At 65.4% G+C, this 13,322-nt stretch overlaps 1 protein-coding gene across 3 annotated transcripts; it reads left to right on the forward strand.

Annotated features, from left to right (window-relative positions):
- The first annotated feature begins 1,935 nt into the window (after positions 1-1,935).
- Positions 1,936-11,347, forward strand: RHPN1 (rhophilin Rho GTPase binding protein 1). 3 transcript variants are annotated; one of them, XM_039254090.1, is made up of 15 exons: positions 1,936-2,016; positions 4,731-4,846; positions 5,908-6,036; positions 6,294-6,369; positions 7,035-7,112; positions 7,625-7,749; positions 7,862-8,028; positions 8,194-8,387; positions 8,686-8,842; positions 8,923-9,033; positions 9,342-9,578; positions 9,996-10,072; positions 10,304-10,450; positions 10,562-10,723; positions 11,002-11,347. In XM_039254090.1, exons 1-15 carry the CDS (start codon positions 1,936-1,938, stop codon positions 11,158-11,160), a joined length of 2,016 nt encoding a protein of 671 aa, XP_039110021.1. In that variant the 3' UTR covers positions 11,161-11,347. The 3 variants fall into 3 exon arrangements, with proteins under 3 accessions (XP_039110021.1, XP_039110019.1, XP_039110020.1); XM_039254088.1 differs by lacking the exon at positions 9,342-9,578 and having other exon boundaries at positions 10,562-11,095; XM_039254089.1 differs by lacking the exons at positions 7,035-7,112; positions 9,342-9,578 and having other exon boundaries at positions 10,562-11,095.
- The last annotated feature ends 1,975 nt before the right edge of the window (positions 11,348-13,322 follow it).

The following is a 13,322-nucleotide window of genomic DNA, read 5'->3' on the forward strand; positions in this document are numbered from 1 at the left end:
ACTTTTAATATTCAGTAATTTCCTCTTTGTACTGTCTTTTGGTTAATTTATTTCATAAATTATATATATATATATAATTGTATAAATACATATACACACACACCTGTGTATAGGGAATAAACTCATCTAAGGTTGCAGAATTTCATCATAAATGTATGAATCCCATACATTTTATATAATGATAATTACTTTGCAGTTACTTTCTAGGTAATGTGCAGCTTGTGCTTTAACCTCCTGTTCAGACCTTACTTAGAAACGTCTCTTCACTTCCAAATGGTTTTACTTGGGATGCTCTCAGCTGCCACTTTGTAAGCACGCACTCTCTAAAAAACGAGCTGTGGGAAATGCTTTGCTATTGAAGGAGTGATTTCACCAAGCACGTGGTTCTGCCAGCACCGCTCCGGAGCTGCAGCCTCGGCTGGTGCCCTGTCGCCTCTCCGGCAGCCCCCCACCCCCACCCCTGGCTCTGGGAGTTGATGATCTGGCCCTGAAAACCACAGTTCGGAACAACATTATTCTGCTGCTGGAGCGCTGTTTCCTGATTTAGGCGTAACTCATGGACTTGGCAGGATGAAGGGTCAACATCTCTCTCCTCTCCACTTGGCCTGTCTTCCTCCCCCTTCACGTCTCCTCCTAATAGAGTCAAGTTATAACTGCCCCCGGGGCCCAGATGCCAGGAGGACATCCGCTTACATTAGTATGGCTCCGAGAAAGAACGCACAGCTGAGTCAGGTTATATTCCAAGATTGCTTTCTATGTTCCCTCGAGTTACTGCCCGTCTGATTTTGTTGCTGTTGTTGCAGGAGATGGCCAGGGCTCCGAGACGCCTAGCTTCCAGGCTTTAGCTTCGCGGACCGCAGGCTGGCGGGGGCCTGCTGGGGGAGGGGGGGGGGGCGGAGCCCGCGGCTCAGCGCCGAGGACCAGTGGGGCCCCGGGCGGGAAGGCGGGAACTTCGGAGGGCCGCGAGGGACACTGGGACACTGGCGTGGTTCCTGTTTATGCAGGGTGTCCCTACCCCTGCGAAGGGGGTGTCGTTAGGTGAGGGGAGCCTCGCGGGAACGGAGTGGGCTCCACAGTGACCCGGGTCCCTGGGAGGTTATGCAGGGCCCCCGTGGAGGTACACCTCTCGGACAGGCCTGCAGGGAGCGCAGGCTCCGGAAGCAGGCCTGATCTGCGGGCCAGGCTGGTCCTGGAGGCGAGCTGGTTCTAGAAGTCGTTGCGGCAGGTCGTGGGAGCAGGTCGGGGACCGGGCTCCGGGGAGCGTTTCGAAGGCAGGTTCCGGCAGGGAGTTGTGCCGGCGGGCTGCGCCGACGGCTCCCGGGCTCCCGGGCCGCGCTGCGTCCGCGATCGAGAAGGCGGGCATCGCTGGAGGCCTCGCACCAGCGCTCGCTCCTGCGAAGCCGTCAAACACCCCACTGCCAACGTTTTAACGGTTTGGACAAGCTCCTCAGAGCGCCACTGTTGCCCTGGGGGCGGGGCGAACCGGCGCCGTGCAAACCTGCGCAGTCGGCTCCGAGCCGAGCACGCAGGCTCCCGGGACGTCGGGCTGGACGCTTTTGGGAGTTGCTTTTTTCCTTTTTCCCTAACTTTTCCGCTCGCTGAGCGGACACCGCGGCGCATGCCTAGTCTGCGCCCCGCCCGGCCGCGCGGCGTCTCGCCAGGCGGTTGCCAGGGGCGACCGCATTCCCCCGGGACTCCTCGGCCGCGAGGGCGGGGCCTGGTCGTCGGGGGCCCGCCTCCTTCGCTCTCTGGTTGGCTGATGCTGCTGTTCGTTGGAGTCGTCGCGGCCGCCGATTGGGCAAAGGGAAGTTTCGCACGCTCGGCCCGCGCCCGCCACCCTCGAGGAGAGAACGGTGGGGGACACTGCGCGGCGCCCGGGAGGGACCTGTCCCGGCCTCGGCTTCCAGGCAGGCAAGGCCCGAGCGGCGGGCGGCGATGATCCCCGAGGAGAGGCCGGACGGCCCGGACTCCGGCGAGGAGAGCGCGCGGCTACAACCTGCCGGCAGCGTTCGCAAGGTGGGCGCGTCCGCAGGGACGGGGATCGCCGGGAGGAGGGGTCTCGGACCCCTGGCCCGCTTTTGCCCGCCACCTGCAGCCGGCGGGCGTGTGGGGCTCGGGAGTCGGCGCTGGCTTTTCAGGTCTGAGCGCGCTGCAAGACCTCTGGCAGCAACCCACTTCACTCGCCCCTAGAGGCCAGCTGGGCTTACCTCTGGGGAAACTGAGGCTCGGTGGAGAGGCCAAGCCCGCGTTACCTGCCTGAGCTGGGCTCCTGTGCCGCCCAGCAAAGGGTGGGAGCGTAAGTCCAGCTCACCGTTTTCTCCCACTCTCCGGAGGACGCTCAGGTGTTGGGTTCTGGTCTGTGACAGCCCGTGACCCTTGAGCTAGTTCTGGGTGCCCGTCATTCCTCCTTTCCTAGCCTTTCCCTCCCTCTCGCTAGGACCGCTCAGCCTTGCCCTGGCACCTAGCTCTGTATTTGACGAAACTTTCAGCGGCAGGCAGCTGGAGCCTCCCAGGAACAGGAAATGGCTGGAGGACTCCACAGATGGACAGTTTGTCCATTTCCTCACTTCCCACACACCTCCTCCCCCTCTGAGGTCCCTAATCCTGGGGCGCGCACTCGGCCGGCGACCATTCTCAAGAGTAGTGGGGAAGCTCTGGAAAGGGGTGGGAAGTGGACACCTGTGGAGTTTGTGCTGGGAAGAAGGGGGCACTCAGGCTGCCCCTCTCTGCAGCCTGGAGCCTCGGTGTTCCCTGGGCGTAACCCACAGTCCGTCCCAGTGTCAAGACCAGGCCCGTGCAGGTGCTATAGGGCTCGGAGGGTGCATTCCCCCCTTCCCACACATCTCTTCAGGAGCACTCGACATTGGGGAGCAGACGAGTGGTGTCGATGAAGACAGCCCTCCTGAACTGATGGCCTCTGCCAGCTCACGGTCCACCCCCTCCCCAGGCAGATGGACATGACTGCTGGCCCAGAACCTCTAGAACCTGCTGGAGCTTTGCTTCAGAAGGGGAGGGATGTAGCTTTGGCTGTGGTCTGATCCTCCCTCCCCAAGTCCTCAGGACTTCTGGAGGGGAGACTGCCCACCTCCTCGGCTCATTCCCTCCTACACAGAGCAGGCTTGGGGGGTGCCGTGCAGAAGAGACACAGGCCAGCTGGAAGACAGCCAGACAGCAGAGCAGAGAGAAGGGCCATGCTTTGTCTTCTCTCTTGGCGCCCCCCTGAGATGTACAGATGAGGGTCCTGCCCAAGGGCCCAGAGCAGGGGGCCGTCCACTTCTAGTGTCCTTTCTCTCGTTCACTGGGACAAGCCCCCTCTCCCTAGTTACCCAAGGATCACCAGGTGGCCTCCCAGGAGAACGCCTCTGCCTTTGGGAGATCCTTCCTGATTGATCTCTCATCTCTCTTGACCACGCTGGAGTCGGTGGGGGCGGTGAGCCATAATCTGAGGTGGTTGTGCACCAGGAGCCTTCCACTTGGGAGGGTGTGAGGCCTCCTTAAGGGTGCCCTCGAGGGACTGGCACAAGATGTAGCCCCCAAAAGGTCTGTAACTGTCCCTGCCTGCCAGCAGGAGGGCGCATATCAAACAAAATAGGCCACGTTTCCTCAAATGTGTGGAAGACAGTGGACACTGCAAGGGGCCTGACCTCAGCACCGCCTGAATAAAGCTCTGTCCCTGCCGTCGGGGCAGCATCCTGAAGACACTGTCCCCACCGCCACTCTGTTCAGGCCATGTGACCATCTGTGGGGACATTGCCCAGGGAAGGTACATTCTGGGAAGTTCTTCTGACCCCAGGGCTGGTGACTGTCGCAGATGAAGGCCCCTAAATGGCTAGGAGGAGGCATGATGGCCATGGCCATGAGGTCCCACTGCAGCCCTGAAGGCTGCTCCAGTCCCCCTTCCTGGCTGCCGCGGAAGCCCCTCGCCTTCCCTGCCCGGAGCCTCCGGTCACCCGGCTGCAGCGTCACTGTGGCTGGGAACCCCCCATATCTGCCTTCCGCGGCTCATGGCTCTCCTGCCTGGGGCCCCGAGCTGCAGGTGGCCGGATTGTCCTGTGTAATGAGGAACCATGGCTAAAGGGCCAGTGGGCAGTCGGGAGGCTGGCCTGCTGCCTGTGAGCTGAGGGACCCTGGGCCTGTGGTTTGAGCATTTGCCCAAAGGGACCCCACATGTAAACAGCCAGCTGGGGTGATACCTTTGTGTCACGCATCAAGACACGTATCCCAGGGTCAGCATGGGCTGAGCGCCACAGGGAGCAAAGTAGGCTGGAAAGCCAGCCTCCAGCAGGCCCCTTTCCATCACCACCTTCGCAGGAGCCAGGCTGGGTCATCCCCCCACCCTGGCCATGCTAGAACTCATGCTAGAAACGTGGGTAGAGTGGATTCTGGGGGTGATGGAATGAAGTTCAAAAGCACAGAAGGATATGTGCTGAGCAATTGGCCACCTCCCGCCAGAGGCTCCCAGAGCCCCGTCACACTGGTGCTGGCTCCACAGAATAGGCCCAGCTGCTTCTTGGGGCCCGGTCCCAGCCCTTCTCCTGCCCGCTGTGTGCTTCCTGCCCTGACCGCCTCCACCCCCCTCCTTTCTGGGATCTGGGATCCCACCTCGACTAGGCCTGCCCAGCCCCACCTGTGCTGACCGCCCCCCTCTCCCACCAGCGAGAGCCCTCTGGCATTCGTGAGCTGTTGACCAAGGCACAGCCTGGCCCCTGTGACCTGCAGCCTCTCCACAGGGCTGTGACCCGCTGGCACAGACGCCGCGTGGCCGCCTGCAGAGCCGCAGGGCCCAGGTCCACCAGCAGATCAACAAGGAGTTGCGGATGCGGACGGGCGCGGAGAATCTGTACAGGTGAGTGCCGGCCGCCACCCCCACCCCTTAGGACAGTGGTGCTGCTGTCCCCTGAGGCCCCCTGGAACCCAGCCCGTGGGGGATGACGGGGGCAAGGCAATGACCCAGGCAGGTGCCTGATCCTGTGGCCTGGTTCGGGAGAGAGACGTGTGAGCCGGTGACTATGGCCGTTGCAGGCTCCCAGGAGGAGGGGCTGGGCCTCCGCCCAGGGTCTGGGGCAGCCATGCTGTTCAAATGGAAGCCTCCCAGACAACCTGGGCCCCTACCTTGGTGGGCCTTCCTGGCAGGGGTCAGCGCAGGGCCAGCCAAGTTCCATGTGGTGCTGGAGGGGGCTGGTGTGCAGTGCGGGAGCCTCTGATTTATGTGGTGACCAGAAGGGCTTTCTCAGTAGAGGCACCATTTAGGCTGAACTGTGACAGGTGTCCCAAGACTGAGGACCTGGGAAAGCATCCTCCAGGCTGAAGAGGTGCCTCTTCCTTAGAACAGTGAGCTGTACATCCGCTCAGACCCTCACTCACGTCTCATGCACGGCTGGTGGCCCAGGAGGATGGTCCGACCCGTCAGAGCCCCAGCCAGTGTGCACGGAGCTGGCCGATGGGCTCCAGGATGCGGCTCTGCTGGCCCCAAGAGGCCCCTCCATTTCCTTAGCCGACCTGCAACCCTGTCCAACTCATCCCTGCTCTCAGCTTGGCCTCCCTGGGGACCCACGGCCCCGTCTGTCCAGTGTCCATGTGGAGGCGCAGAGAGAGGGGCTGACTCCCGCCCTTCCGGGAAAGTTGGTTTCATGTCCCTGTGGAAGGCTTGCTGGAGTCTGCGTCCAAGGAGTGAGGTGGTGGGAGGCAAGAGCCTGTGCCGTGGGGCAGGGTCACCATGTATATGTGTGGACAGGACCCTGCACGAACGATGGGGGGTCGCGGTGCCCCACCCAAGGGGGCTGGGCCTGTGAGCACAGCACTATGGGAGGGGGCTCCGGAGCCCAGGCTGGGCAGGGGCTGCGCAAGGCCCAAGGGCACGGGGTCCACCTGCAGAGCAGGGCTTCAGCTCAGTCTGGCCTCCCCCAGAGCCACCAGCAACGCCTGGGTCAGGGAGACAGTGGCCCTAGAGCTGAGCTACGTCAACTCCAGCCTGCAGCTGCTCAAGGAGGAGCTGGAGGAGCTCAACGGCAGTGCGGAGGCCGACCGGCCCGAGGGGTGCGTGTGCGTGTGAGCGGGCAGGTGTGTGCGTGTCGGCAGCGAAGAGGCGGAGTGCCCAGAGGGGTGTGCGCAGGAGGGTGTGGTGCACACGTGCGAGACACCATCCAGGGCAGCATCTGCGTGCTGTGCAGCATGTGTGCAAGCCACGTTTCAGAATCAGGAAGGGGGTTACGTGTGCCTGGAGAGGTAGGGGGCGGCCACTGGGGACAGCAGGGGACAGCCGTAGAGTCTGGGCTCAATGGTTCTGGTTCCAGCGAAGGGGTCACTGTCCCTATGATCCCCCTGGGGCTGAAGGAGACCAAGGAGCTGGACTGGTCCACACCCCTGAGGGTAAGTGCTGACCTGTGAGCCCTGGGGTCTGATGGGACACGGCCCTGCCCTGAGGGCCACACCCTGCCCTGGGGTCTGAAGGGATCGCCAAGGCTTCCTGGTCCAGCCATTGCCTGGAACAGATGTGGAAACAGGCCCAGAGGGAGGGGGTCTGGCGGCGGCTGCCGGGCCTGCCCAGGCCGTGGGAGGTTCTGGCTGCGTGGTCGATGGAGAAGAGCCCACTGTGGGATCGATCTTGCTGAAAGCCCATGATTGGCCTCAGGGTCCCCCCACTCACTCTGTGAGTCGGCACTGGCTGGGGGCTGCCCTCTCTAGTCAGAGCCTCTGCTGTGAAAACCTGCCGGTTCAGGGGTCCTCGGGGTTGGTGATCTCACTGCCCAGCAGGCAGCACAGCGAGGGGCCCAGCTCCTGGCCTCAGGGCCCTTGCCTGTCAAGCGGCAGGAGAGCGCCTGCTTCACAGGAAGAGCTCTGAGCAGAAGCAGCACCGAGTCCCTGAGCCTGTAGCTGCAGGGGGTGGGGGGGACCGCAAGGCCAGAGGAGGGGACCCACCACCCCATACACACCAGTCCTCAGCCTTCCTCCAGGGGCCCCGGGGCCTCCGCCACCCGTCTCCACGTTGGGCCGGGTGAGCAGGGAAGGCCAGCCCCTGCCCCTCCCCCAAGCAGGAGCTGATCTCTGGGCACTTTGGAGAGGACAGTGCCTCGTACGAGGCGGAAATCAGGGAGCTGGAGGACCTGCGGCAGGTGAGAGGGCTCCTCCCACCCCCTCCCTGTCCCGGAGACCAGCCACCCCCGGTCACAAGGGAAAACAAGACTCAGTGAGGGACAGAGGAAAGGAGCTCAGTGTAGACAGCCTCCATGCAGGAGTCCCCGCGGGGGGCAGCCCTGGGGACAGTGGGGAGACTGGCACACCCCGAGTGTGCATTAGCACAAACAGCCAGGGCACACACGTGTTCTGCGCACAGCAGGGAAGTTCTTTCCTCATCACAGGCAGTGGCCCCTGAGAGTGGCTGCCCTGTGCCTTCCCTTCCCCAGGGACCCTCCGTGACTGGGCCTGTCCCCTGTGTCCAGTGTCCTGGGGACAGCATGGTCCACAAGAGAGCCAGACAAGGCAGATGTGCCGCTTCGGGACCTTGTCCACTCCTAGACCCTGGGGTGCTCCCATTGGGCTGGGGCATCCAGGGGGGTCCCGGGGTGCTGTGTGTGCTGTGGGATGGATCTGGGGTACCGAGGCCCAGCTGGTGCCTGCCCCGCAGGCCATTCGGACCCCCAGCCGTGGCGAGGCGGGCCTGGAGCTGCTCATGGCCTACTACAACCAGCTCTGCTTCCTGGACGCACGCTTCGTCACCCCGACCAGGAGCCTGGGGCTGCTCTTCCAGTGGTAGGTGGTGGGGGGAGGCGGTCACTGGTGTCCACTGACTGCTCCCCAAAGCCCTTTCTGTGACTCCTGGCTGCTTGCTGTGGGAACTCCATCCAGCCTCATCCACCCGCAGGTATGACTCACTCACGGGGGTCCCGGCCCAGCAGCGGGCCCTGGCCTTCGAGAAGGGCAGTGTGCTTTTCAACATCGGGGCCCTCTACACCCAGATCGGGGCTCGCCAGGACCGCTCCTGCCCCGAGGGCACCAGGCTCGCCATTGAGGCTTTTCAGAGGGCTGCTGGTGAGGGCAACCCAGCCCCCAGCCCCCTAGCTGGAATTTTCGGGGGTGGGGGGTGGGGCGGGGGGTGGGAATGCGCCCCAGTGTGCGGGGCAGAGCAGATACACGGGCCCGTGGAGGGGGGCGGGCAGGCAGCCCTGTGCTCGTGCTGTGAGCGCCCCTCCGCAGGGGCCTTCAGCCTCCTGAGGGAGAACTTTTCCCGAGCACCCAGCCCCGACATGAGCCCGGCCTCGCTCTCCATGCTGGAACAACTCATGACTGCCCAGGCCCAGGAGTGCATCTTTGAGGGCCTCTTGCTGCCGTCCCCTGAAGCCCCCCAGGGTTGCCTGGCCCAGCTGCGCCTGGCTCAGGAGGCTGCCCAGGTGAGGACAGGGAGCCCTCAAGAGACCTGGCCGTGGCCAGATGAGCAGGAGGGCCTGATCGGGGGTCGGGGTAGGGTACAGGGGCCGTGTCTCCCGTTTGTTCCCAAAGCCAGCCGTTGTTCTGGTCTTTGGAGTTGGTCGGGATGCCGGGGTCCTGAGTTCTTGCCACTGGGGCCCAGGGTCCTGAGCTTGGCTCAGCTCAGGGTGCAGGGCCGGGCCACTGGGACTCTGGCCGGGGCAGTCAGAGGCCGGGCCACTGGGCGGGGAGGCCCCAGCACCCCAGCCCATTCTCCGGCAGGTGGCAGCTGAGTACAGGCTGGCACACCAGAGCATGGCCCAGCCACCCGTCCGCGACTACGTGCCCTTCGCCTGGACCACCCTGGTGCGTGTCAAGGCTGAGTTCTTCAGCGCGCTGGCCCACTACCACGCAGCCGCGGCGCTCTGCGACAGCTCCCGTGAGTGCCCTGCCCCTCACGCGTGTGCCGGCGGGGGCCCTGGCGCGGAGGGGCTCACAGCCCTTTCTGATCCCCAACAGCGGCCGAGGCGGACTGCCCAGCGCCCCCACAGGCCATCCTCGGGCTCCCGCCCACATCCGGGCCCCCGGGCGCTGCACCACCTCAGGAGCAGGAGGGGCGCAGGATGCTGGGTGAGGCGGCCTGGCGCGGAGGGGGCTGGGGCTGCCGAGGGGGACGAGCCACCCCTCCATCACGGGTCACCTCTCCCGGGCATGGCTGGTGTCTGGCGACTTGCCTCCTGAATGTCCCTTGGCGGTTGAGTCCAGGCAGGGCCGGAGCGAGGCGGGTAGCTTGGGCAGGTGGGGGCCCTCGTGGGCGGCAGCTCTTCCCCGGCCTGGCCCTCCACACCCGGCAGCTCCTCCAGGAGTGGCCGATGGGCCCGAAGCCCTCAGCTGCCCTCCTCGTGCTGCGTCTGGGGGTGGGAGAGCCCCGGCCTGAGCGGGGGGCCGCACGGGGCGTGTGCCGACTCTGTCCCGCGCAGGCAAGGCCCACCTGAAGCGCGCCATCCTGGGCCAGGAGGAGGCCCTGCGGCTGCACGCCATGGGCCGTGCCCTGCGGAGCGTGGACCTGCTGCAGGCCGTGCTGGCCCGGGCCCTGCGCCACTCGCTGGCCCGGTACTCGGAGCTCGAGCGGGAGGACGACTTCCTGGAGGCCACGGAGGCGCCTGGCGTCCCGCGTGAGCAGCCCCGCCCCTCGGGCCGCGTGTGTGCAGCCCGCGGGCGTCAGCGGGCCGAGGCCCTGTGGCTGCTGTTGAAGCCACTTCACCTCCAGCGCCCACCAGGGCAGCGGGCCTTCAGAGGAGCCCGCGCGGGCGAGCCCCCCGCCTTCCGGGTCTCGCCCCCCCCCCCCACCCCGCGCACTCCTGCCCGAGGGAGGCCGCAAGCAGTGGCCTGGGAGACAGACCCACAGACCGCCCCGCCCCGTCTCCTGCTTTACAGGAGCAGGTGCCCAGGAGCCCCCTGGGGCAGGGGGAGCAGCCAGGTCCCCGGGTGTGCGTAGAGCAGGCTGCACCTCGGGCCCCCTCCCAGGCAGGGGCCTAGGGTCCCTGAGCCACAGGCCGAGTTCTGTTTTCCCTTCACCTTTGTCATTTCAGCGAAAACACAGCAGAAGCCAGAGATCAGGGCACCCAGCTTTTCCAGGGTGAAGGTGACAGATATCTTCCACCGGCTGGTGAGCACCCCTGCCCGGGTTCCCCCGCCCCGCCTCAGCACAGGCGGCCCAGCCCTGCCCTGGGGGAGGACCCTGGGGGAGGACCCTGGACTCGTGATGTGTCCGTGATGGTGGCCCCGCCCCATCCTGCCCTTCTGCCACACGAGTGTTTGACCCAAGATATAGAGATTGGGGTGAGGGGTGCTGTGGTGCCCCGGCTGAGCCTCTGACACCCCTTCACCCCACCCCCAGGGGCCCCTGTCTGTGTTTTCAGCCAAGAACTGCTGGCGGCTGGTGGGACCTGTCCGTGTGACCCGGGGAGAGGCTGGCTTTGGCCTCACGCTTCGGGGAGATGCCCCTGTCCTCATTGCTGCTGTCATTCCCGGGGGCCCGGCTGAGGTAAGGCCCCTGCCCAGGGCCGGTTCCCCGCGTTGAAGGGGGCAGATGGGACTGTGGCCAGGGGTGGCAGGTGCCCATGGGGGACTCAGGACCACCCCCGTGTCCCCACAGGCAGCTGGCCTGCGGGAGGGTGACTACATCGTGTCCCTGAACGGGCGGCCGTGCAAGTGGTGGAAGCACGCGGAGGTGGTGGCACAGCTAAGAGGCGCGGGTGCCGAGGGTGTGAGCCTGCAGACGGTGACGCTGCTGCCCAGGGCGGGGCCGCCCAGCACGGTGAGCGGCGCTCGCAGGGCAGGGGAGAGGGAGCCTGCGCGTGGCCGGCCCTCACTGGCATGGCCTCCTGGCGGGCAGCCCTCCCCTCAGCGGGCCTCTGCGTGCCCACACTCCTGGGGACCTCAGGCAGGGGCGCCGCTGCAGGCGCTGTGTCACAGCCCCCCCCCAGCCCGCCCCTGACGCGCCAGCCACCACCCTCCCCGTCACTTCCCGCAGGCTGCCCAGCGTCGGGCCAGGCCCGGGGAGCCAGCTGTTACTCCTTTCTGTCCCCACTGCAGGGGGACCCCCAGCCAGCTCTGGGGGCGCTTCGGAGGGGCCAGAAGGAGTGTGGGCAGGAGCCACCAGCCCCCGCACCAGCCGGCCCCAGGCCCCTCCTTGGCTGGAGCTGCAAGGCCAAGAGGGGCAAGAGCAGAGGGGGGCTGTTGCCACGCCCCTGAGCTCCGTACCCTCCTCCTACCCCTGGGTGGCAGTGAGGGGCCGGCCCCCCCGGCCCCCCTCCATCCTGAAGGACTTTCAGGCCAGTTTGCTGCGCCACCCGGTACCCGAAGCTGCCCATTAAAAAGACCATGTTAGAGGCGCCTGGGGGCTCAGTCGGTTAAGCGTCCAACTTCAGCTCAGGTCATGATCTCATGGTTCGTGGGTTCAAGCCCCATGTCAGGCTCTGTGCTGGCAGCTAGTTCACAGCCTAGCGCTGCTTCAGATTCTGTGTCTCCCTCTCTCTCTCTGACCCTCCCCTGCTCATGCAGTCTCTATCTTTCCCAAAAATAAATAAAACATTAAAATTTTTTATTAAATAAAAATAAGTAAATAAATAAAAAGCCCATGTTTGATGAGATGTCTGAGCCTGGTGCCGGGCGCGGCATCCACAAGTGGGAAGTCACAGTTGCTCTGTGGGCCAGCCCAGCCCCTGGGCTGCCTGTCCCCACACGTGCCCCACGTTCCCACTTCGAGGGGGCTGTCCAGCGGCTTGTAGGAGTCAGAAACTGGGCGGGCTGTGGCCCAGATCCTCACTCCCCTGCACCCCTGCCCCTGAACGGCCTCCACCCTGTCCACACCCTACCTTAGGACTGGGTCAGCTTCACGCCAATTTGCACCCTGACCCCGTCTACGGGCCCCTGCACTGGCCCAGGCCACCTGGCACCCATCCGTGTCCCAGCCAGGCCCATCCGCACAACAGCTCTTCTTGACCCCTCTACTTCCGTTCTTGCTGTCCAGTCCTCACACGTGCTTCCCCCGTGGGGCCCGGCCGGCGCTCCACCCCCACGCCCACCCGCCAGGCTCCGCCGGGGGGCTGCCTCGGACTTGGCCCTAAAGGGAGGGCTTGGGGCGGGGAGCAGTCGCCTGCAGCGGCCTTGGGTGGGTGCCGGGGCCGGGGCGACCGGGAGTGCGCGTGGCCACCAGGGGGCGGCAGCTGCCCGCTCAAGCGGCCTCTGCGGGCGGGACCTGGCGGGCGCGAGGCCCACCTGCAAGCCGCGACCGCCCCTCCTTGCCGGCGGTGTCCGGCACCCCTTGATGGGAGACCCCCTTGATCGCAGCGGCCGTGGCCTGGTCCTCCCACTGGCCTGGCCTCCCCACTGCTGTCGTGTTACCGTCTGGGTGGCGCGGCCGTGAATGAGCAGGTGGCCTTGAGGGTGGCGGTCATGCGTGAGGGGGGGCGGCCCCGCCTCCCTGAGCCTGGGCGGAGGGCGTCCAGGTGCGTCCCTGCCGACCGCCTGCCCCTCCTGGGAGAGCACCCCTCTCAGCAGAACCAGCCAAGGTCACCTCAGCGCTTACTAATTTGATTAATAAAATTGTGCTTCAAGGAGGCCATTACCTGCTAATCAGGGATGACAGGGCTGGCAGGTCTCGTCCAGGAGGGCGCTGAGACCCCTGCCTCCCGCCGCCAAGCTGAACCCAAGAGGGGCCCCCGCGCTGGGGGACAGAAGCTGCCGCTGGCCTCTGGGCCAGGCTGGTGGGGGGGCCTTCCCGAAGACCGCACCCCTGCCCCCCACAGACAGCCTGGGGTCTCCGTCCCCCAGCGCCCTGTGTCCAAGGTTCCTCGATGCTGGAGGCAGGGGTGGCAGGGAGCGGGCTCCTTCTCCCTGGCGGGGGGCGGGGGCGGTGGCAAGGGGGCTCTGGGCATCTCTGAGGCCCAGCTGGTGAGATGCTCCCTGGGTTGGAGTTGAGCTCTGGGTCGCGGGGCACGGTGCTGGGCCCACTGCTCACCCCTGGGCCGGGCCGGGCTGGATGTGGAGTGCAGCCTCACCTCTCCCGGCGTCCACAAGCCCCTTTTCCACATAGGAAAGTAGGTGTTGAGCGAGGTACAGACCAGCTTGACAGCACAGGGCCAGCTGGGAGGCTCAGCCCGCACGTTCCAGCCACTCGAGAAGCCCGCCCTGTGTCCACCTCGCCGGCTGGCCTCTGCCTCCTCAGGGCACAGGAACCCGCCTCCCTGTCCAGCCTGCCTGGCATTTCCTAGTCCAGCCAGGCAGCTGCAAGCAGGCGGAGTCCAAGGCCGGCTCTGGGAGCCCTTGGGAATGCGGTCACCGACCTAGAGGACCCGCAGCCTCGCCCCACCGGTCAGGCACGGCCTGCACCCCGGCCGGGGCCCTGGCACTGG

This window comes from Hyaena hyaena, unplaced genomic scaffold (genome assembly GCF_003009895.1).
Source record: "Hyaena hyaena isolate Hyena2069 unplaced genomic scaffold, ASM300989v1 scaffold_474, whole genome shotgun sequence".
Lineage (NCBI taxonomy): Eukaryota > Metazoa > Chordata > Mammalia > Carnivora > Hyaenidae > Hyaena > Hyaena hyaena.